This window comes from Coffea arabica, chromosome 8e, assembly GCF_036785885.1.
Source record: "Coffea arabica cultivar ET-39 chromosome 8e, Coffea Arabica ET-39 HiFi, whole genome shotgun sequence".
NCBI classification, from domain to species: domain Eukaryota; kingdom Viridiplantae; phylum Streptophyta; class Magnoliopsida; order Gentianales; family Rubiaceae; genus Coffea; species Coffea arabica.
In genome coordinates this window covers 48512329-48537640 of record NC_092324.1, presented here as the reverse complement: position 1 = coordinate 48537640, position 25312 = coordinate 48512329, and the positions used below count along the sequence as shown (strand labels likewise).

The window sequence follows — 25312 nt, the reverse complement described above, 5'->3', positions numbered from 1 at the left end:
AAAGAAATGGGACTTCGACCAACAAGTTGTCAATAGAGACGGTAACCCAACCTATGTGATTGGTGATCCCATGAAGTAGGTTCATATGGGTAATAACAAGTCTATATTGATAGTAAAGCACTTCAAATTTAAGTCCCTCTAGAGATAAGTGCTTTGAGTAATTGTGAGGATGAGTTAAAACTCTTAATGAATTCATATCCCATTAGGGAGGTGTAGTTAAAGCAATATACACTTGATGAATTCACCTATATGAGAGTGGAGTGGGGCCGCTCCTATAAGAGTCATTGGTCAAATCTTTAGAGCTCTCATGAATAACCAGGCAGGCGCACGGCCAAAAAGCGCAAAATCGCGTTAACAGCAAATTATGGGTTGTAATGTGATTGATAAAATCTCTGTCATACATCAAGAGTTATTGGTTCATAGAAATTTATATTTCACCAATAATTCTGTAGATCATATTTTATCAATCTATGTTTGGTTCATAGTCCAAAAGACACCAATCTAATTACATTTCAACCAAATCCAGCAGAGTACTTTTAAAATTCTTCCTTTATCCAAAGAATTTTTTTGAAATAGGTGGGAGATTGTTGTAAAATATATAGTATTTCAAAAATATTCTTTGTCCCACATCGAAAAAATGAGAAGTATCATTTTCTCTGTCCCACATTGAGAAGTGAGAAGGGTTGCAGTCTTTGTCCCACATCGGAAGTGAGAAGGGTTGCACCTCACTCTGAAGTCTATAAATAGGATCCACTTCTCCCTCAGAAAATCACCCCAGCAGCTTCAGTTAATATCTTTTGATAGCTGCTCTATCCCTCTCTCTCTCTCTCTTTTAATTTTTTTGTTAGTTGATATCTTCCTGATAATTCTGTTCTCATCCTTTTTATATATATATCTGCTGGTTTTAATTTGCTAGTTCTGGTCCTTCTAGTTTGCAACAAGAAGAAAGTTTGTCTTTCTTGTTCGCAATAAATAGAAGAAGGCTTGTTTAATCCTGGGGAAACATTTCAATTTCATGAAATAGTTTCTTAGGACAGTGCTACGCACGACTCAAGCAGATAGTGTTAACATTGTTGTAGCCAATTATCCAACATATTTGAGTGTTTGATCATCAAGTGAATCCCCTAAGCTAGATGCTATTATTACTTGGGTAGAAAGGACGGGAGTGGGGCTTGGGAGCATATGTTCATAGCCAAAAACTAAAGTTTTTGGCGTACAGACAGAAGCTTAGCTAGAGGTTTTAGAAATTAACGTTCTGGTTGATTTTAGTTGGAAGTTTGCAGGGAAATCAGCATTTGTCATCTTTCTCTCCAAAAGCTAGTATCCATTTCTTGAGAGAGTTTTACAATCTTCCAAAGAGCCAAAATGCGGAGCAACATTTCAGGTGAAGATAAATGCTTCACAGCAAAGATAAGAAACACCGGAACAAGCTGCCAATATGCTTCTTGCAGGTTCCTTGTATGCCCCTCTTTCGTTATAAAAGAGCAGAAATTTTCGGATTAACTAAAAAAGCCAAGATAGCTCTCTAATGCAAAGGATCTGAAGTTTTAGATAAACAAGTGTTGACTGAAAAACATCATCCTAAAATCATGTTTGTTTGGGCGAAGAAATATCTACCTGCTGCATATGTGTGCTAAAGATTACTCGAATGGAGATTAGCAATGGCTAAAATATCTGTGCTAGACCATCTGAATTATGCCAATTTACCATAATATCATCGAACTCTATTTTTCTGTTCATCAATTTCTATACTACCGTTCCAGCAAGCAAGAATCAATCCATGTCTGTCTGCCAATGCGTTAATGTGATGACTGTGGGAACTTTCTTTTTCCAGGTAATTTAATTTATTAATAAATAAATAAAATAAAAATTAAGAGGGGAACCAAACCTGACCTCCAATGTACGACCATAAAAAATAAATGACAAGAAATTCTTTGCCACTAAACATTAGGAATCGTAGATACGCCTAAGAGTTTTAGTTTTACTTCTTTTTTCTTCATGGAATGGAATTCATCAAAAGAAGGATGTAGTGTTTGCAAAGAAGGGAATTATAATCCGAAACTAGTTTCAGAGGGAATGTTTGAAGCTACAAACCAACGAGGGATTTGTTGATGGAACTCATGCAAATTCTTTCGATCTACCAAATCCACCTGATCAACTAGGATATTAAACGACATATAACCTGAATATGTACGTCATAGATTAATGTGGGAACTTAAAATACTATGGCTGAAATAAAATACTATGCCTATATGCTAATACTAAAAAATATTTGCACTTCAAAGACTTGTAGAGGATACAAATTTTTCTAACACGAACTGCACTAACAAAATTTTTAGAGGTAGAAGGGACTTAAAAGAGGCTTAAATGCAGATTATCTGTCGGGAATAATTATAGCTTTCTAAAACTTAGGGAACCTAGGCCACTTTTTCTAATGTTAAAGAAAGTGCTGATATTACCTACAAAAAATTATTCTCAGTTTGATTGTACCCAAAAAAAAAAACAAACAAAAAGAAAAGAAGTTCGATAATCTCATCTCTGGAGCCGAATTTACTTCAATCCATATCACCTAAAATTGTCATTATATAGAACAATGCGAAGAAGATGCTCTAGGACTGCAGTTGAAGTATACAACATCTAACATTAAGTTGATTGGCTATGCCTATGTAGAAAGGACTAACCGTAAAAATGAAATTTTGCTATATTTCTGCATACAGCATAAAAAATTGAAAGACCTTGAAGAGTTGTGTTATGGCCAGTATCAGTTCAGACTTCAGGTACAACGTCCAAGATGAGTCAGCAAGGAAATGAGCAAAGGAAATGTGATCACAGAGGAAGGGTCACGTGACTGAGCATTGTTACAACAGAATTAGAAAGTTAGTTATTGGGCGGGAAAGTTAGTTAACCAATTGCAGATCACTTCTTGTGCTGAAAGCTGTGATCTGTATAAATAAGGGGTCTGTCTTATGGAGAAGTAGCTTGATTGTAATACAGATCTTCTTCCTTAATAATATCTCAGTCTTTCTCCTTCTCCCCACTCTCTTCCCTTTCTCCCTTATTCTGCAATCACCTCATTTACCTTCTTCTATCTCTTTCTCTAATTCTTATCATTCCATTCTGTGAGCTGTGAGCTATTACAGTGGTATCAGAGCTTGCGATCCTTGGATTGCAAGCTTCGAACTGCTGAAGATTATGGCCGAAGGTACTAGAATGAAGAGCTTTGAAGAGCAACTCAGGAAACAAGAGGCCAGGATCCAAGCAGTCATTGATTCCTTGGTTGCAGACAAACAGGCTATGGAAGAACGGTTGGAAGGTAATCAAAGAGAGATTGATAAGGTGTTAATTGTTAGTAATTTTATTATTAATTTTTCCCTGTTTCCATGCCAAATATTATTTTAATTGTCAACATATACTTATATTTGGCATCTGGACTCAATTTCAGGAAGTGGAGCAGAAAAGAGAGATTTTCTTACAACAAATACTCCACACGTGGGAAGTTTCTAAAGAACATACAAGCTAGGTTCCACGGGTGTATTTGTGCTGGAATTGATGATTATAGTGGACTCCTCCGTTTTGATAATTGCAGAGGAATTGATGATTGTGCTGGAATTAATTGGAATGATGTTTTCTTTCATTATCTAACGGGGACCACGTAGAAAGTCTGTCCTTATGGTGGGAGATGTACTCATTAGCCAAGATGTTGGCTTTGATGATTGTAGTTTTTCCAATTGCTCCCTACGTAGAGTAGTGGGCTCAAGGAGAAAAGACTATGAAAAAGCTATGAAGACTAAGACTTGCCTTATATATATCGAACGATGGCAGAAGACAAGAGGCTAGTGAGTTGTAGTTTTCTTTCAAAATTAAGCTCCGTAGGAGGATAGAGGAGTTTGTAGTTTTTCTCTCCGAGGGATGTTCCAGAGGAGAGAATAGGGAGTTGTTTTGGTTTGTTGAATTCTATTGTGCAATTTTCTTATTTTCTTCTGAGAGCTTTGTTATTCACTCTCTCAATTATCGAAGAAAGATGATGTCTTTAAATTCAATTGAATTGTGTGAAGATTTTCGTATGAGGCGTGGCTAATTTTCTCATCTAGTCAAGGATCAACGCGAAGACTCAGTCCCAAATATCTGTGAGATCTAATTAATTTTACGTGTTCCTTAATTTGTTAATATTTGCATGTTTTCTATTTTAATTTCCATGGGATTATTTTGTTAATTGGATATCAAGGGCCCGATGTGCAATTTGACTTATTAATCTCTTGTCAAATTAATCAATTAAATCCGTAATTGTTTAGTTGGTTAATATTAGTGACAACTAGTATTTTCACATACTAGGGGGACATACAATCTGATTTAAATAACCCTTGTAGCGTGTTATTAATTTGGGTTAGGCTTTTCTAGTTTTTAATGCAATTAGGAAATTAATTCCTACGGTCGTACCTAGGAGTATTTCCTAGTTAGAGGTAATCAACGGTCGTACCTTGGTTATCAATAAATTAAGGAAAAACTGGTCGTTAGAGTTTATCGGCGACTATAACTAGCCTATTAATTAAATTAAGTGAACCTTCTTTGCATCAATGATCAGATGAATGAACTGTGTCTGCGTAGTTGTATCCTTGGCTAGAATTTATTTATCATTTATTTAATTGCTATTTACAATTGTATTAATTATTTAATTATTTTTAGTTAAATTGTTTAATTATTTTTAGTTTATTTCTGATAAAAATCCCCCGTGTCCCGAACTTGTAAAGAATCGAATTTTTCCCAGTCCCTGTGGATTCGACCCTACTCACTACTATACACAGAAAATTTATTTTTCTCGAGTAGGTATTTATTATTGCACAGGCTCAACTCCTGTCAATTTTTGGCGCCGTTGCCGGGGACTGGCGTTAATCATTTGTTTCTTTTTAAGTTCATTTTTTTCTGGTATTTTTCTAGTTTATGCCTCGCTCTTCTCGTACAGGCGAATTAATTTTCGACCCTGAAGTAGAGAAGACCGCGCGTAGAACGAGAAAAGAAACCAGGCGGCTCAGGGAGGAGCAATACGATATTGCTCCTCAGGAACTTGATCCAGAGGTTGAGCCGACAAATTTGTCTGGTGACAATTCAAGTGATTCAGACCAAGAGGAAGTCACTATGGCAAATGCACGAACACTAAGGGAGTTGGCTGCTCCTGATTTAAATCAGCAGCCCTTGTGCATTACTTTTTCACATTTAAATGATGACACTCCCTTTGAACTAAAATCTGGTCTAATTCATCTCTTGCCATCTTTCCATGGTCTATCAGGTGAGGAGCCCTACAAGCACTTGTAAGAGTTCGACGTCGTTTGCAACAGTATGAAGCCTCCGGGAATTACAGAAGAGCAAATAAAGATGAGGGCTCTGCAAAAGACTGGCTCTACTACCTACCGCCTGGTAGTATCACCACGTGGGATCAATTGAAGAAAAAATTTCTGGCTAAGTACTTTCCGGCGTCTCGAGCTGCGAGCCTGAGGAAAGAGATATGTGGTATCAAACAACACCCTAGCGAATCTCTCTATGAGTACTGGGAGAGATTTAAGAAACTGTGCACCAAATGCCCTCAGCATCAGATAAGTAAGCAACTGCTCATTCAATATTTCTATGAGGGGTTGCTTTTCAGGGACAGAAGCATAATCGATGCTGCAAGTGGAGGGGCGTTGGTGAACAAAACCCCTCGAGGAGCATGGGAGTTGATTGAAGGGATGGCTGAGAACTCACAGCAGTTTGGTTCAAGAGAGGACATCCCGACGCGTAAGGTGAATGAGGTGGAAACGTCCTCTATCCAACAGCAGATCTCCGAATTAACATCTTTCGTAAGACAATTAGCTGTAGGGAGTGCTTCACAAGTCAAAGTGTGTGGGGTGTGCACTGCCGTAGGTCATCCTACGAAAATGTGTCCACTGGTTCAAGAAGAAACTGCAGAACAGGTGAACATGGCTGGCCACGCGCCCGCGCCAAGAAAGCAGTACGACCCATACTCAAACACCTACAATCCTGGTTGGAGGGATCACCCCAACCTTAGCTATGGAGGAAATAGGCAGTCTAACTTTGTGCCAAATAGACAGCAAGGACACCAACAGCAGTACCATCCTCGCCCACCACCACCACTCCCTTCAAACTCAAGTCCGTCCATGGAAGAGATGATGAAGCAATTACTTGCTAATCAACAAAAGACGGATTCAGACCTGCAAAGCATGAGAAATCAACTGGGACAGGTGCAATCATTGCAAAATCAAATGAATCAAATGGCTATAACAATCAACCGTTTGGAGTCCCAAGTTCAAGGAAAATTGCCATCTCAACCTGAGGCAAATCCAAAGAATGTAAGTGCAATGACTTTAAGGAGTAGCAAGGAAGTTCAAGGACCCGAACCGGTGATTCCTAAAGACAAGGACGAGGAACGGATTGAGAAAGAATTGGAAGAGGAGGGCACAGACAACAAAAATGCAAAGGTACCCTCGAACCCAATTCCTACAGCTAAAACTAATCCACCTCCCTTTCCTAGCAGGTTAGAAAAACCAAAGAAGCAAGACAAGGAAAAAGAGGTCCTGGAGATTTTTCGCAAGGTGGAGATCAACATACCCCTACTGGATGCGATTAAACAAGTACCCAGGTACGCAAAATTTTTGAGGGACCTGTGTGCCAACCGCAAGCGGTTGAAGGGGGATGAACGAGTTATAGTTGGGGAGAATGTTTCAGCAATTCTACAAAGAAAGCTTCCACCGAAATGCGGAGATCCAGGTATGTTTACTATTCCTTGTAGGATAGGTAATACTTTGATTGGGAAGGCCATGTTAGACCTGGGAGCCTCAATTAATGTCATGCCAAAGTCCATTTATGCCTCCTTAAACTTAGGCCCTTTGAAAGAGACTGGGATAATAATTCAATTAGCTGACAGGACCAATGCATACCCTGACGGGTTGATTGAAGATGTTTTGGTAAAAATTAATGAATTGGTTTTTCCAGCTGATTTTTATGTGCTCGACATGGAGGATGAACACTCCCGTGATCCGTCACCTGTGTTGTTAGGTAGACCCTTTTTAAGTACAGCCCGAACCAAAATTGATGTTAATAAGGGTACTTTGTCTATGGAATTTGATGGTGAGATTGTTCACTTTAACATCTTTGAGACCATGAAATATCCATCCGATTCAAATATTGGCTCTGTTTTCTCGATAAATGTTATTGACCCTGCTATACAGGAGGTTTTTGAAATTGAAGGCAGGGATGAACTAGAGGTCGTCCTGACCAGGCACTTTGAGTCCGAAACAACCTCTAGGGTAGAGTTGAGTGAAGAGCTTAAATGCGTGATTGGATCGTTGCAAACGTTACCAACCACGAAGACAAGGTATGATCTTGCACCGATTTTCATACCCGAACCTCACCAAAGGTTACTTCCATCTGTGGTGCAGGCACCTGTCTTGGAACTAAAACCACTGCCGAAACACCTAAAGTATGTATACTTAGGTGAAGGGGAGACACTTCCAGTGATCATCTCCGCGGGTTTATCAAAGGTTCAAGAAGAGAAACTACTTCGAGTTCTTAGGGAACATAAGCAGGCGATAGGATGGACCATCGCCGACATCAAGGGAATTAGCCCTGCGGTGTGTATGCACCGAATTCGACTCGAGGAGAATGCTAAACCCGTACGGCAAGCTCAACGGAGATTAAATCCTCTCATGATGGAGGTCGTAAAGAAAGAGATTTTAAAACTGCTGGACGTTGGAATTATATTTGCAATATCAGATAGCCCGTGGGTAAGTCCAGTACAGGTGGTCCCGAAGAAGGCAGGGGTGACAGTGGAATCAAACCAAGAGGGTGAGCTCGTACCAATTCGAAAGCCCACCGGATGGCGACAGTGTATCGATTACCGAAAGCTAAATGCCGTCACGAAAAAGGACCATTTTCCCCTCCCTTTCATTGACCAGATGGTGGAGCGATTAGCATGTCGAGCTTACTATTGTTTTTTGGATGGATTTTCAGGTTATTTTCAAATTGCCATCGCACCCGAGGACCAAGAGAAGACTACTTTCACCTGCCCATTTGGAACATTTGCATACCGAAGGATGCCATTTGGATTGTGTAATGCACCTGCTACCTTTCAAAGATGCATGGTAAGTATCTTTTCAGAATATGTTGAGAAGATTATTGAGGTTTTCATGGACGATTTTAGTGTATATGGTGAAAGTTTTGAAAACTGTCTAGATAACCTGAAATTGATCTTAGTAAGGTGTATAGAAACTAATCTCGTGCTTAATTGGGAAAAATGTCATTTTATGGTTGAACACGGGATAGTTTTGGGTCATGTTGTATCATCTACAGGTATTGAGGTTGATAAGGCAAAAATAGATGTTATATCTACTTTACCTTACCCAGCGAGTGTGCGGGAAGTTCGTTCTTTCTTGGGTCACGCAGGTTTCTATAGAAGATTCATCAAGGATTTCTCGAAAATTGGAGCACCCTTGTTCCAACTTTTGCAAAAAGATGTATCCTTCGAATTTGATGAAGCATGTAAGGGGGCATTCAATAAGTTAAAGGAGTTATTGATCACCTCACCTATTATCCAACCCCCTGACTGGAACCTCCCATTCGAGATCATGTGCGACGCCAGTGACTATGCAGTTGGTGCGGTATTGGGTCAAAGAGTAGGAAAAGCAGCTCATGCTATTTACTACGCATCTCGAGCCTTGAACGGAGCTCAATTGAACTATTCAACCACCGAAAAGGAGCTTTTAGCGGTTGTTTTTGCCTTAGAAAAATTTCGGTCTTATTTACTTGGTGCTAAAGTTATTATTTTTTCTGATCATGCAGCTTTACGGTATTTATTGACCAAGAAAGAGGCAAAACCGCGATTGATACGGTGGATATTGTTGTTACAAGAATTCAACCTGGAGATCCGAGATAAGAAAGGGGCGGAGAATCTGGTAGCAGATCACTTGAGTCGAGTACAAGTCGTCGAAGATGACATCCCATTGAGAGAAGCATTCCCCGAGGAGCATTTATTTTCTATTAACTCATCTTTGCCTTGGTATGCAGATATTGTTAATTTTCTAGTCACTGACAAATTTCCTACAGGATGGCCTAAGGCAAAGAGAGACAAGTTGAGGAGCGATGCAAAGTTCTACATTTGGGATGATCCTTACCTCTGGAAGCGGGGTGCTGATCAAATCATCCGTAGATGTGTAAGTGAAGTTGAATTTCAATCTATTCTAGCCTATTGTCACTCTTTTGCATGTGGAGGTCACTTTGGACCGAAGAGAACGGCTCGTAAGGTGCTAGAGAGTGGATTCTATTGGCCAACTCTATTCAAGGATGCCTACTCATTTTGTAAGTCATGTGATAAGTGTCAAAGAGTGGGTAATATCTCTCGTAGGGATCAAATGACTCAAACCCCAATGATTTTTGTTGAAATTTTTGACGTTTGGGGCATTGATTTTATGGGTCCTTTTCCTTCGTCCTTTGGTTTTTTGTATATATTGCTTGCTGTAGATTATGTTTCGAAGTGGGTAGAAGCAAAGGCTACCCGCACTAATGATTCCAAAGTGGTTGCAGAATTCGTTAAGTCTAATATTTTTGTTCGCTTTGGGATGCCGCGAGCAATTGTAAGTGATCGGGGTACTCATTTCTGCAACAAAACGATCGCTGCAATTTTTAGGAGATATGGTGTCTTGCACAAAGTTTCTACATCCTACCATCCTCAAACAAATGGTCAGGCGGAAGCATCGAACCGAGAGATCAAATCAATTCTAGAAAAGATGGTCCGACCCGATAGGAAGGATTGGAGTGTGAGACTAGATGATGCACTATGGGCATATAGGACGGCATATAAAACACCCATTGGCATGTCCCCTTACCGATTGGTATTTGGAAAGCCATGTCATCTCCCGGTCGAGTTTGAGCATAGAGCATTTTGGGCGGTCAAACAATGCAACATGGATATCGAGGAAGGCGGAATTCAAAGAAAGTTACAATTACTAGAGTTGGAAGAAATCCGAAATGAAGCATACGAGAATGCAGTGATCTATAAGGAGAAGAATCGGATCTTTCATGACCAACAGATCTCTAGGAAGACATTCGTCTGCGGGCAAAAAGTTTTACTATACCACTCCAAATTGAAACTATTTCCAGGTAAATTACGTTCTCGTTGGATTGGCCCTTTTGTTGTGACTAATGTCTTTCATTATGGTGCAGTAGAGATCCAAAGTTTGAAGACGGAGAAGAAATTTGTGGTGAATGGTCACCGTCTCAAGCCGTATTATGAAGGATTTCCAGTTGAGCGGTTAGAGATGATGCATTTCGAGGACCCAATTTGCTTAGTTTAAGCAAATTACGGGTTATGTCTAGCCAAAGACACTAAAGAAAGGCGCTAGTTTGGGAGGCAACCCGAATATTAGTCTTGTTATTTTTAGTTGTCTTGTTATTTCTAGTTGTTCTTCTTTTGCACCAAGTCATTTACTCGTTGGGTAGTATCTGTATTAATATTTCCTTCACTGCAATCAGGAAGTGAAATCTTGGCGTGCCCGCGCGGTGTTTGAGTTTTCTGAGACCAGAGGACGAAAACCAATCTTGGCGTGCCCGCGCGGTGTTTGAGTTTTCTGAGACCAGAGGACGAAGACTAATCTTGGCGTGCCCACGCGGTGTTGGACGACCCAAACCATGTTTTTGCAATAAAAAAAAAAAAAAAAACCAACTTTTATTATTATTATTATTACTATTCCTATTCTTATGAGTATTATTATTATTATTCTTATTATTCCTATCTTTAACAGAAAAAGAAAAGATTATTTTCTTTCTACAAAAAAAAAAAAAAATATAAAAAATTAAATATATAAAAAAAAAAAAAAAATTTCCTCTTCTCTTTTCTTTTTCTTCTTTCTTTCTTTCTTTTCTTCTTTCTTTCTTTCTTTCTTTTTCTTTCTTCTTCGGCTGCGAACCTCACCCCACCGCCGCCCACCCCAGCTCTAACCGCCGCCCACCCAGCTCTTCTCGCCGCTGCCTCGGCTCTCCTCGTCAAGGGTGACCACCAGCTCATCTGACCTCCTTCACCCTTGCCATAGCCACCGCCTCCAAGATCCGCCTGAAGCCCCGAAAGCCGCGCACCACCAGATTCAGCTGCCGCAAACTCTTCTCTCCCATAGCCACCACCTTCATCGCACCACTGGCTTCGTATGCACGCGCCTGCCTCAATCTTTTTCTATTATTATTTTTTATTTTCTTATTTTATTATTGCAGTATGTTTTTATTATTTTTATTACAATACGTTTTTGAAAATTTTGCGTGTTTGGACTACCTGACATTTCTATTCCTCCTTAGTTGGGTACTTCTGTGTTACTTTGCTTGTTTCTTTTTACTTTGCTTGATTTTTATTTATTTAGTAGATTGACTTGTGGTTAGTCGTGTGATTTTTAGAATTGAATGTCCAATCGTTAATCATTATATATATATATTTTAGGTCGAATTGTGTTTAATCTGCTGTACTTTGTGTTTAACTGTGGGTAATTTGCTACAGTTGTTTGTTCAATTGGGAGGTGCCTTTAACACTTATATTTACTTATTGAAGTAGATTGCCTTCAACTGCCTTATATGAGAACTTTTTTTTTTTTCTTTTTTTTTCTGTTTGCATTTCAATTACTACATTGATTGGGGTGATTATGAGGTGCATTATTATTACATTTGGCTAAGTTTGGAACCACGAGTGTTTATTGATTGCATTTGTTATAAGTGTTGGGATATCTGTATAACTTGTGAGTGAATGCAGTGTGCATTTTGTTCATTGAATTGATTTTTCATTTGTTAGTGCTTTGAATTTCTTGTTTCCATTATTCGTTAGCAACTGTTGTCTATTGTGGTACGGAATGCAATTTGGAAAGAATGGTGAAACCACGATCCCGACCCTTTGACCTCCGCTCCGCCTCCTCCAACTACAGGTGCTAATAGCTGGCACCAGCTTCAGGGGAGTTTCGTTGTCCATCTTCTTATTTTTACTAATTAATTATCACATTGAGGGCAATGTGTACTTTAAGTGTGGGGGGGATTTGGATTTGATTGGAGTTTCTTTAAATTGTTGCTTTTCTTATTGTCGTCTTGATGAATAAATGTGGCAACTCACTCTTCTATTGCTGGTTGTGATTTATCCTATGAATTTTGTTTAGATGGCAAGTAAAAGCATATTATCTTGGTGAATATTATGAGTTTAATGACTTGGTGCAAATTGTGGTTAAATTGTTTAGGCAATATAAATATTTTACTAGCAATTGTTGTGTGAATTGGGCAATTGTTGATCTTAGTTCTCCATATTAGGAGATGACGTGGGTCATGATCTTTAATTATATGGTATTCTGATGCTTTAATTATGGTTAATAAATGACTCTACTCCGCTAGTGCCGTCACCCAGTAACCGGGAGTTTTCACCACAAGTGTCGACTCTCGCGTCAAAAAGTGGCGATATCTATGAGTAGTTAGTCCTGAAGCTGTGAAAAGTTGAGTAACTGGGCTCTTTCATCTAAAAATGTCAGAATTCACGTCAAAAGACTTGAATAGCTTGGGACTGAGCATTTTGTGAAAAAAAAAAAGAAAAGAAAAGAAAAGAAAAGAAAATAATAAGTAAGCTTATGATCATGTTGGCCTGCCGATCCTTGTTCTTCAATGTTGAGATTTTGATTTTCAGTTGACCCAATTGCTAACTTTTGCTAGTTTAATATTTTGATTTCTTAGACGAGTTAGCTATGAATTGGACGAGTCTATGATTTCAGGAGCTAACCGGGAGAAATATGTCTTGACACTTAGCCACTAAAACTTGATTTTGGGATAAGCGTAGCTTGGCAGTAAATGAAATGAGAGTTAGCCATTGTTGAATTTAGTTGTTCCCATGCTTGAGGACAAGCATGATTTAAGTGTGGGGGAAATTGATAAGGTGTTAATTGTTAGTAATTTTATTATTAATTTTTCCCTGTTTCCATGCCAAATATTATTTTAATTGTCAACATATACTTATATTTGGCATCTGGACTCAATTTCAGGAAGTGGAGCAGAAAAGAGAGATTTTCTTACAACAAATACTCCACACGTGGGAAGTTTCTAAAGAACATACAAGCTAGGTTCCACGGGTGTATTTGTGCTGGAATTGATGATTATAGTGGACTCCTCCGTTTTGATAATTGCAGAGGAATTGATGATTGTGCTGGAATTAATTGGAATGATGTTTTCTTTCATTATCTAACGGGGACCACGTAGAAAGTCTGTCCTTATGGTGGGAGATGTACTCATTAGCCAAGATGTTGGCTTTGATGATTGTAGTTTTTCCAATTGCTCCCTACGTAGAGTAGTGGGCTCAAGGAGAAAAGACTATGAAAAAGCTATGAAGACTAAGACTTGCCTTATATATATCGAACGATGGCAGAAGACAAGAGGCTAGTGAGTTGTAGTTTTCTTTCAAAATTAAGCTCCGTAGGAGGATAGAGGAGTTTGTAGTTTTTCTCTCCGAGGGATGTTCCAGAGGAGAGAATAGGGAGTTGTTTTGGTTTGTTGAATTCTATTGTGCAATTTTCTTATTTTCTTCTGAGAGCTTTGTTATTCACTCTCTCAATTATCGAAGAAAGATGATGTCTTTAAATTCAATTGAATTGTGTGAAGATTTTCGTATGAGGCGTGGCTAATTTTCTCATCTAGTCAAGGATCAACGCGAAGACTCAGTCCCAAATATCTGTGAGATCTAATTAATTTTACGTGTTCCTTAATTTGTTAATATTTGCATGTTTTCTATTTTAATTTCCATGGGATTATTTTGTTAATTGGATATCAAGGGCCCGATGTGCAATTTGACTTATTAATCTCTTGTCAAATTAATCAATTAAATCCGTAATTGTTTAGTTGGTTAATATTAGTGACAACTAGTATTTTCACATACTAGGGGGACATACAATCTGATTTAAATAACCCTTGTAGCGTGTTATTAATTTGGGTTAGGCTTTTCTAGTTTTTAATGCAATTAGGAAATTAATTCCTACGGTCGTACCTAGGAGTATTTTCTGGTTAGAGGTAATCAACGGTCGTACCTTGGTTATCAATAAATTAAGGAAAAACTGGTCGTTAGAGTTTATCGGCGACTATAACTAGCCTATTAATTAAATTAAGTGAACCTTCTTTGCATCAATGATCAGATGAATGAACTGTGTCTGCGTAGTTGTATCCTTGGCTAGAATTTATTTATCATTTATTTAATTGCTATTTACAATTGTATTAATTATTTAATTATTTTTAGTTAAATTGTTTAATTATTTTTAGTTTATTTCTGATAAAAATCCCCCGTGTCCCGAACTTGTAAAGAATCGAATTTTTCCCAATCCCTGTGGATTCGACCCTACTCACTACTATACACAGAAAATTTATTTTTCTCGAGTAGGTATTTATTATTGCACAGGCTCGACTCCTGTCAGAGATGCGATCTCTGATGGAAACCAATAGCACCGAGCTGAAAAGCTTCATGAGTACTCAAATCAGTTCCATTTTGAGGAGTCTGCAAGGTGATAGGGGCATTTTGGGAAATCCTACGAGCTCAGCAGAGAGAACTCCTAATAATCGAAATGCTGGAGCACAAGGTGTTCGACATAGTGAATTTGGTCATTCAACCAGAGGAGATGGTCAGCATTGGCCAATGGGGGTTCCCAGGCTAGATTTTCCCAGGTTTGAAGGCCATAGTCCCAAGGAATGGATCAGGAAGTGTGAAAAATTTTTCCACCTGTTTCACACTCCTGAGGATCAGCAGATGGACTTGGTGGAATTGCACTTAGAAGGCAAGGCAGATCTCTGGTATCAAAATTTTAAAAAAGACAGAGGAGTGGTCCAATGGAAGGATTTTGGTTTGGAGGTGTGTAGAAGATTCAGCAATGTAGGCGAAGCAGACGCAGTAGAGGAGTTCAGCAAGCTTAGCCAATCCTCCTCAGTGCTGGCTTATCAGGAAAAGTTCGAAGAGTTGAGGTCAATTGTAATGCGCCAGGTGCCTGAACTGACAGAATCCTATTACATTGCTAGTTTTCTAAGTGGATTGAAGGGGGAAATCAAATCTGCTGTAAAGATGCATAGGCCTCCTAGTCTGCAGGCTGCATTTGAAATGGCTAGATGGCAGGAACACCACTTGGAGCTTCTTCACAAGTCCAACAGAACTCCACTCAAAAGTGCCCCCCAGCCAAATCCCTATGGTTCTACCAAGGGAGTGCAGGATCCTGGAGTTAGGCAGACCAGCACTCTGGCACCAGATTACAGCAGGAAATCCAACTCACAGCAGGTCTTCAAGAGGATCTCCCCTACTGAATTTCAATACAGGAAGGACCATAACCTGTGTTTTAGGTGTGGAGAAAAATTCAGTCCAGGGCATAACTGCAGGAGCAAGGGAATCCACATGTTGTTAGCAGACGATGGGGAAAAAGGTGATGCAGATCAGATAGCAGAAGAGGAGGAAATTATTGAGTACAAGGGGAATCAGCCTGAGCATGAGGTGGAGCTGACCTTGCATGCAATGTCAGGAGAATTATCATCTAGCATCATCAAAATGTAGGGGCAGTATAGAGGACATCAACTGACCATCCTTCTTGATGGAGGAAGTACTAACTGCTTTATCAAGAGCTCTGTGGCTCAGATGTATCCAGAAATGGTGCACGGGCATAGGCCTTTTAAGGTTAAGATAGCTGATGGCAAGGAGTTGCATTGTGACCACTGGATTCCTGGGATGCGGTGGGATATGCAGGGCCACAAATTTACTCATGATGTGTTTGTTTTGGACCTGGAACCTTATGATTTGATTTTGGGAGTAGATTGGATGAAATCCTACAGTCCTATCACTTTCGATTTCAAGAAATTACATCTGTCTTTTGAAAAGGAATGGGAGCAGGTGGTGCTAAGAGGAGACTCCAGTACTGCCAACGTCAGGATGCAGCAAGGCTCATCAGCTCACAAGTATGTCAAGCATAAGATCAAGAGGGCTCTGCAGCAGTCTTGCATGGTGAAAATTCACAACTCACAGGTAATGTATGTACCAGATTCTCTCACTGAATTGCTGGCCAAATATGATGACATTTTTACAGAACCTAAAACTCTCCCTCCTAACAGATGCCATGACCACCATATTCCCCTTAAACCAGATGCCAAACCTTTCAAAATCCCCCCATACAGATACCCCCATTTTCAAAAAAATGAAATTGACAAGCAAGTGAAAGATATGTTAGCTTCTGGCCTTATACAACTCAGCCACAGCCCCTTTGCATCCCCTGCTCTATTAGTCAAAAAGAAGGATGGGAGTTGGAGACTTTGTATTGATTATAGGCAGCTAAACAACCTTACAATAAAAGATAAATTTCCAATTCCTATTATCGATGACCTGCTAGATGAATTACATGGAGCCAAGGTCTTTTCTAAAATTGACCTGAGATCAGGTTATCACCAAATCAGAATGAACTCTGATGACATTCCCAAAACTGCCTTCAGGACTCACTCTGGACTATATGAGTTCCTTGTAATGCCATTTGGACTCACCAATGCACCCGCCACCTTTCAGGCACTAATGAATTCAGTTTTTGAACCTTACATCAGAAAATTTGTCCTTGTATTCTTTGATGACATCCTGATCTATAGTCCAGACCACAAAACTCACCTACACCACTTATCCATAGTCTTAGAGACCTTGAGAAAACACTCCTTGTATGCAAAAATGTCAAAATGTTCATTTGGTCAGAATCATGTAGAGTATCTGGGACATATAATTACCAGTGAAGGGGTGGAAACTGATCCATCCAAGGTGAAAGCTATGCTGTCCTGGCCAGCCCCTACCTGTTTGAAGGCCCTCAGAGGATTCTTGGGCTTGACAGGGTACTACAGGAGGTTTGTTAAGGGGTATGGGGAAATTGCCAAACCTCTCACTGAGCTGCTGAAGAAGGATCAATTTGCATGGAGTGCGACTGCAGAATCTGCATTCCAGCGGTTGAAAACGGCCATGAGCAGGACACCAGTATTAGCTTTACCTGATTTTTCAAAACCATTTCTGTTGGAAACTGATGCGAGTTAGGTAGCTATTGGGGCGGTTCTGATGCAACAAGGGAGGCCTATAGCATACCACAGTCAAGCATTGGGACAGAAAAATCAGACCGGATCCACTTATGAGAAGGAGCTGCTATCATTCATCACTGCAGTTCAAAAATGGAAACATTACTTGATGGGAAACCATTTCATTATAAAGACTGACCATGAGAGCCTCAAATACTTGCTGGATCAGAAAATAAACACTTCCCTTCAGCAGAAAATGGTTGGTTAAACTGATGGGAATGGATTATGAGATTCAGTATAAAAAGGGTAAGGACAATGTGGTTGCAGACGCATTGTCAAGAAGGGGTGAGCAGGAGGGTCCAGCAGATGCAACTGTGCTTTCTCTCACTACCATTACACCCCAATGGTTGTCCTTGGTGGCTGAGAGCTACACTGGTGATGATATAGCTAAAGAAGTACTATTGAAGTTGGCTATGGGAGCTGATGCACTGCCTGACTACTCTTATCACCAAGGAATTCTGAGGTTTAAAGGCATGATATGGATAGGAGCAGGCACTGAGTTAAGACAGAAGTTAATCTCCTGCTTCCATGACTCTTGCCTGGGTGGGCATTCTGGAAATCATGGAACTTATCAGAGGATCAAGAGTTATGTATATTGGCCTGGGATGAAGAAGGAAGTGGAACAATATGTACAGAGTTGTGATATATGCAAAAGGAGTAAGAATGAAAATTGCTCTTATCCAGGACTGCTGCAGCCACTAGCTATACCTGAGCAAGCTTGGCAGCAAATTTCTATGGATTTCATTGAGGGGTTACCTAAGTCGTTTGGCTGCAATGTCATCTTTGTGATGGTGGATAGGCTTACTAAATTTGCACATTTTATTCCTATGACCACACATTACACAGCTAAAAGTGTAGCAGAGGCATTCTTTGATCAAATTTTTAGGTTGCATGGCTTACCAACACACATTGTCTCTGATAGGGACAAGGCTTTTACTAGCTTATTTTGGCAGGAACTTTTCAAAATGTTGGGCACAGAGCTCAACCTTTCCTCTGCTTACCACCCTCAATCTGATGGGCAGACTGAGAGGGTTAACAGGTGTGTGGAGAACTATCTGAGAGGTGTATGCATGGATCAACCAGGGAAGTGGAGGAAATGGCTCCCTGCGGCTGAATGGTGGTATAACACCAACTATCATAACAGCCTGCAAATGTCTCCTTTTCAAGCCCTGTATGGTTACAAACCTGTTCAGCTAAATCTGAGGCCTGATGACACATTAGTAGCTGCAGTGGAAGATTGGGCACAGGAGAGACTGGGGTGGAATGCCTTGCTCAGAGAAAACCTGTTAAAAGCTCAAAATAGAATGAAACAGGTGGCTGATAAGGGGAGGAGTGACAGGGAATTCGAAGTGGGAGAGTGGGCTTATCTGAAGCTCCAACCGTACAAACAAACTTCTGTGGCCGTGAGAAGGAATTTAAAACTGGCTGCCAAGTACTATGGACCCTATCAGGTGAAGCAGAGAATGGGAACTGTAGCCTATAGGTTGCAGCTACCTGCAGGCTCTAATATCCATCCTGTCTTTCATGTCTCATTGCTTAAGAAGTCATCTAAGGAGGCTCCAGTCAGCACTACCTTGCCTACCTTGAATGCAGATGGTGAGGTTGAGGTAGTTCCTTCAGCAGTACTGGATAGGCGAACAACTTTGAGGAAGGGTCAAGAAATTGATTAGGTGTTAGTGCAGTGGGAAAACATGGGACCTGAGGAGGCTACTTGGGAGGATTTGTCGTTCGTTCATGCTCAATTTCCTGCCTTCACAATCAGTCAATCCTAGAGACTAGGATTGTTTTTTAGGGGGAGGTATTGTTATGGCCAGTATCAGTTCAGACTTCAGGTACAACGTCCAAGATGAGTCAGCAAGGAAATGAGCAAATGAAATGTGATCACAGAGGAAGGGTCACGTGACTGAGCATTGTTACAACAGAATTAGAAAGTTAGTTATTGGGCGGGAAAGTTAGTTAACCAATTGCAGATCACTTCTTGTGCTGAAAGCTGTGATCTGTATAAATAAGGGGTCTGTCTTATGGAGAAGTAGCTTGATTGTAATACAGATCTTCTTCCTTAATAATATCTCAGTCTTTCTCCTTCTCCCCACTCTCTCCCCTTTCTCCCTTATTCTGCAATCACCTCCTTTACCTTCTTCTATCTCTTTCTCTAATTCTTATCATTCCATTCTGTGAGCTGTGAGCTATTACAAGTTGTTCTATCCGACTGCAACTAAGTACCAATCATAGATTCATTAACCACCTGCAAAATTTTGTCTAGTTATTGGTCCAACATCTCCATATATTGGTACATGCTTGACTTCATAAACGAAACGAAAATCAACCTGTTATTTACCTAGTGTGATTTTCTAATTGCACAGTTACAAGTCCATCTTCCACCAAAAAATGATCGTGGGTAAGCCTTGCTTTAGATCAGAGTGGATTACATGTCAATAGAGACTTTGAACTTTGCGAACTGAAAAGTAATTTTTGGGTAGTTGATCACTTGGAATATGATTAACTAATGGAAACTCAGTACTTTGATTTACTTAGGAAAAACTTGTTCAAGATCTTCAAAGAAATGACAGATTCGATCAAGTAATAGAAACTAAAGAGCTAAATATGCTGGAAATTTTAATTTTATTCACGTTTAGTCCTTTGCTACTTGTTCTCCAGCCAGTTAACTAAAACTGGATTGAGGGTTAGCCTTTTTAAGTTGACTAATAGTCTGAATGATTGACTAGTTTTAAACTAGCATGGAAGTACCTTTTTTGTATTTTGTATTTTTTTGGGTTCTCCCTCCAAGTAACTTGGGGATTCAGTTTTTAGTTAGTAAAGTTTTCGGTTTCTTCTCTCCTCGGATATCATTTTCCTGTATTGAGGTTGTACTGAGGTTTTCAATGGCATATTCTGAGAATTAAGGTAGTAGGACAGAAATCAGTTCTCTTATTCTTCTTATTCTTCCTTGTTGGCGTGGCTTCAGGCAAAAATTCTTTTTTTTTTTTTGGTTAGTAAGAAATTTATTGATATTCAATGGAGATACAAAGTATCCCAAGGTAATACTCATATTTTCAGACTCGAACCGAGTATTGGGTCGGTTGAACTCAAGAGTAAAAGGTCAATGGGTTTGATCGGATTCGATCAGAGGTCAAATTAAATAACATCATAAATATAAATTAATATATATAATAAAAAAATATATAAAAGTGTCCCTTAAATTAGTGGTTTACAACTTTATATAGTTTTTTTGATGAGTTTAGATTTAATCCAAAACGACTCTAGTTAAATAACTTTAAAAGTTATAGGTAGAAATGTAGTTTAGAAAATATGATGGGTCAATTTTACATTTTGCTAAAATTATAAAGGGCCAAAATATAATTAGCAAAATGTTTTAGGGTTTTCAAAGTAAATAAATGTCAAACTTAACTAGGAACTCCCACTTTCTTGGTTACGCCATCACTTGCTTTCCTTTTATTTTTTTTACTTTCTTTTGTTTCTTCTTCTTCTTCCTCTAGGTTATACCAATGACCAACTATCTCCCTCTTCTTTTATGTCACACAATAAACTCACTTGAAAGCTCTCCCTTTTCTTCATTGTTTTTTTCCCCCCTTCTCTCTTCTCTTCTCTTTTTTGCTCGTTTCTTTCATTTTTTTTCTCTTTCTCCTAAATCCAATTCAACTTTCTCTATGGCTTTTGTGTGTTTGTTCACCTCAAGCATGGCGAATTGGGATCCACTTGGGAATTAAGACATGGGAACTTCATTCATGTTTGGTCAAAATTTTGGGTTTTAGAAAGTGAAGGTTAGCTAAGGAGGTTTGGCAGGAAGGGCTTTTAAATCAAAGCACTGGTTTCTTTTCATCTGGGCAAAACCAATCAGGAGCATCCATCTTACTTCAGCAAAGGAAAAAAACCGGGTTTTGTCCGATTTCGTCAATTCCCGATCAAACCCGATTTTTGATCGGTCATCGGGTTTGACCGAGTTTTTTAAAGGCGGTTTTTTCAGGTGGATTGGGCCGGATAATTGGCCGGCTTCCAGTTCAACCGGTTTGATCGGTCGATCTAGTTCGAGTTTAAAAATATAGGGTAATACAACCACACTAAATCAATCAACAAATGACTATTAATAAAAATAACACTCTAGAACATTTCAAGAATTAAGAATGGTGGCATTCGGCCGTGATCAAGTCTTGAAACGAAAAGTTTGTGTTGGACAACTTAACTCGAGAAATAGAAAATAGCTTACATTATGTTCTTATCCCTATATTCATTTTTAACAAGCCTACACTTCTTTTCTCTCTAAATGCAATATCCTATCATTGCCAAGAGCATGAGATATTGAATTCCAGTTCGAGATTTACCTTTCAAAGTATTACAACCCAAATCTTTAGCACACATTTGATCAGTTTTTTTTTTTAATTTTTTAAAGTTTCATACACAATTAGACCGGAACTATGACCGGTTCTCAATTCAACCAGTTGAACCAAATGATTCAGACCAGGTTTCAAACGCTCCAATTCGTTTTCTTCCCTCCCCGTGAGAAGGTGATATGAATAAATCAAACATGGATGAAAACCAAACAAAGATTTGGGGAACAAATACAAAGGTTGCACTGGAAAGGGGACATAGCCACGTGTTGATGTTGTGCTTAGGTTCGTTTGGGCTGTTGGGGTCTGGCCTTGGATTACCTCTTGTTCAATTTTGGCCTTATCATCATCATCATCTAAGTAGTCCTAATCTTTTGAAGAGTGGAAGATATAAGTTCTATAGTTTCTTTTCAAGGCAGGCACCTAGAATTTTGACAAAGAATGTTTATTTGGAGTTAATAGACAGAGATTTTTATATAACCATATGAGGTCAAGATTACGCGTAACATATATTTTGTCGGCAAACTATCAGAAAGGAAACATATTAATGATCATAAAGGGAAGGAGACAACCTTGTTTTTTTTTTTTTTTTCCTTTGTGCCGGTGGATCATTTATGCAATTTTTAAAAAGGGGCACCTTTGATGTGTGATATCTCGCCCATGAATACAATAATAGTGGGTGATGACTTTAATATATATACATATATTCTTTCCAAGAAAAAGATAAGCTACAAATATACCAAATCATTCTTCATGCCAATAGTTGTGTAAAATATATATTCATATAAAAACATTTTAAACCAACTAAATTTATTTGTTTTTACATTGTACGGAACACAATAACCCGTGAAGCAAGGAAGCATATCATGAAGCACTTCTCACTATGCATACACTGTATTGATTCACTGCAAATGCATCTTAGGATGCATACACATATCACCGGCCGAATTGATTATCCAAATTCATTAACTTTCAGCTACACCGGAAGTATGCCATGCATGTCTAATTCGTCCCGAATTACCAGTTGTGGGAGCGAAGGAAGTTGAACTGAAAGGAGTCCTCTTCTATACTGTTGTGGCTGATGATGGGCTCGGTTCATTACTACAGCTTTTAACCAATCCCACAATTTCTTGATATGGGATTGCATTAATTGACACGAAGAAAACAAAATGGATAGCGATAACAGAAGCGGGCAAAGGGATTCAGGGAAAAGGATTGATGATAGCGATGCCAATGACAGGGGACCAAGGAATGCCATGCTGCTGAGAACAAGGCGCTGAATAAAAGGAGGATGATGTCCAGAGATTCTCAGCTTGGGATCGCCTGACAGACAATACAGGATCAAACTTATGAGGGCCAACAACGTGGTCTTTGGGCGTGTTTCAAAGGGAGATTCATACTTTCCTTGGTACTTGAGTTGGAGAAAGTTAAGCAACAACGTCACAATTAATGCAAAAATGGCCTGGCCAGGGGACAATGTATCCTGTTGCTGTGGAAAACTGTTGTAGTATCTCACGGTACTGATGGTAGTGTACTTGAATTGCACACTAGAATTTCTGCCCATGCGAAGGATATAGTAATTTGCGGCTTCAGCCTGTGCCGCCATTCTGGCAATTATGTAAAAAAGTGTCATTGACATGAATTTAGTACTACTATTTGAAGGGTTTGTTTTCATTTGCTTTAGAATTTGCAAAAATTGATTTATGAAAAGTAATTGTGGAGAATAATCCGAACGAGCATAAGTTATAAAATGGTAGATGCAAAAGTAAATAAAAACATCACAAAAAATTTGATTATTCAATATCAGAATTTATAATAATCAATCGAGAACAAGTGCTTAAATACGATAAGACAAGAACTAAGAAGCGTGAAAGCTACTTGATAATTAAGCTGATAGTGCGATGACTTACCGCAACTGGGAGCAGCCTCCTGCACTAGCTCTGTCTTGTGCCTTGTGCCTTGTGCCTTTGTGCCTGATCGACCTAATTTATAAGAGGAGCCGGCTAATAAGAAAACAGAAAGGTGTGATATCATTCCCATTTTTTATGGTACAGCCAAGTATGGGTTTGTCGCGATCGAGCTTACGTTATCAAACAAACATCATTTGTAGAAAATTCATGGGAACTGCAGATGTCTCTGTACACACTCAGGTTTGGTTTAGATTTTTTTTTTTTTTTAAAAAAAAGGTTTGGTCTAGATAATGAACTTTTGAAAACCTTTACTGTGAATATATGTTTTAAAAGTTCTTTTGACATTTCATGCCTTGGTGCAGAAATTGTGACACTGGGAGCAATAGTGTCTATATGTATATTTGAGGGACTAATGTGTCTTAGTATTAGACTTAGGTGGGCGAGTTGTAATTGCCATAGAAGAACTAGAGAAAATTTGAAGGCTAAATAACAAAACTGAAAATTTTCGTCTTCCCAACAAAATTGTTTTGTGAGTTCTACAGTTTGAAACTCTTCGAGTGTAGTGGCTTTTCAATATTGATTGAATTTCCTCCCTCCACCCTGCTGCAACTGCTTTGACCTTTTCTGCACCAAAAATCTCTTTCAGGTCCCCCTTTCTCACTAATAAACATTCTTATCAAATGACTTGCTACGACTTACTGTGACTAGACCTTTTTTAACTTTGGATATCACATGCCACTGCTAGTTATCTCACCACCAAGGGATCGTATTTAAAAACAATTATCTTTTCATGTCCGAACTTCTGATCACCTTTAGCAGGATTCAATAAAGTAATGAAGGATGCGGTGGACTTCTTTGCTGGTTAAGTTAAAAATAGTAAAATGAAGAAAAAAAGTATAAATAGTAGTATGATAATCGTGCTTTCATCTTCTCATTGCCCGAACTTCTGATCACCTTTAGCACGATTCAATAAAGTATGAAGGATGTGGACTCCTTTACTAGCTAAGAAAAAATGAAGAAAAAAAGTATAAACAGTAGGATGATAATTATACTCTTATCTTCTTGTTTTGCTTCAAAAAAAAAAAAAAAAGAGTGCCATAAACATCGAAGACACGGGCAACATCATCTGGCACTAGTAGGCCTCGCACTTCTGATTCAATTTGCAAGGTGAAGCTTCCACAAAACTCAGAGTTTAAGGAGTAAGAACTCTTTCATCTTTTTTTTAATCAAATAAAAAATAGAAAGAGGATGGCATGAAGTTATGAGTGTAGTCTATTAATCCCTACACAATATTTATTGAAAATAGAGACGATCTACAAAGTAAACCCATATGACATGCTCAGCTTGAATTAACTTAGGTGGTGGAGGCAGAAAAATATTTCAGTGGGGGATACAAATAGATTAAGATTATTTTAGTTCTGCAAATGTTATGGAACACTAAAGATATTCATATAGTAAATGATAATAAGTAACTATATAAATAATTAATAAATAAAACAAGATGATGTAAAGGGCCCTCCAATGTTCTATAACTCATTAAAGTACCACCTTTTTTTTTAATATAGAAAAACTCACAAGTTAACTAAACTCGATCTCTAGAGTACTGAGTTTATGCTTGTAGCCATCATTTTTTTTTTATGTAGAAAATTGTTATCAAATTATTCATAGGTACACATTGTAATGAATTCCTACCAATTATCAAGGTAAAAAAACAAATTCTAAAATAAGTGAGGGCACACTGATAAATAAGTGAGATAAAAATAGAATTTTTGAAAAATTCTATGCCTAAAATTCAAAACTTCCTTTGGTCAATGCGGACACAGGGCCCCCAATGAAGCCACTAATTGACTTGATTTATTTTAAACTCTATGCATTCAAGGACTTGAACCACTTGTGTATTTTGTCTTGAAACAGGAAAAACGAGCACTCTGGTCATTTATCTTT

At 38.8% G+C, this 25312-nt stretch overlaps 1 protein-coding gene and 1 non-coding gene across 2 annotated transcripts; one reads left to right on the top strand and one right to left on the bottom strand.

Moving 5' to 3' along the window:
• Window positions 1–3192: 3192 nt before the first annotated feature.
• Window positions 3193–10340, top strand: LOC140012834 (uncharacterized). Its single transcript, XM_072061162.1, has 5 exons — window positions 3193–3313; window positions 4961–5284; window positions 5341–7037; window positions 7221–7857; window positions 8332–10340. The coding sequence occupies exons 1-5, from the start codon at window positions 3193–3195 to the stop codon at window positions 10338–10340; spliced, it is 4788 nt and encodes a 1595-aa protein (XP_071917263.1).
• On the bottom strand, window positions 5484–5590 carry LOC113705183 (small nucleolar RNA R71). Its single transcript, XR_003451831.1, has one exon. It is a non-coding gene; the product is annotated as a small nucleolar RNA R71 (small nucleolar RNA).
• Window positions 10341–25312: the final 14972 nt, after the last annotated feature.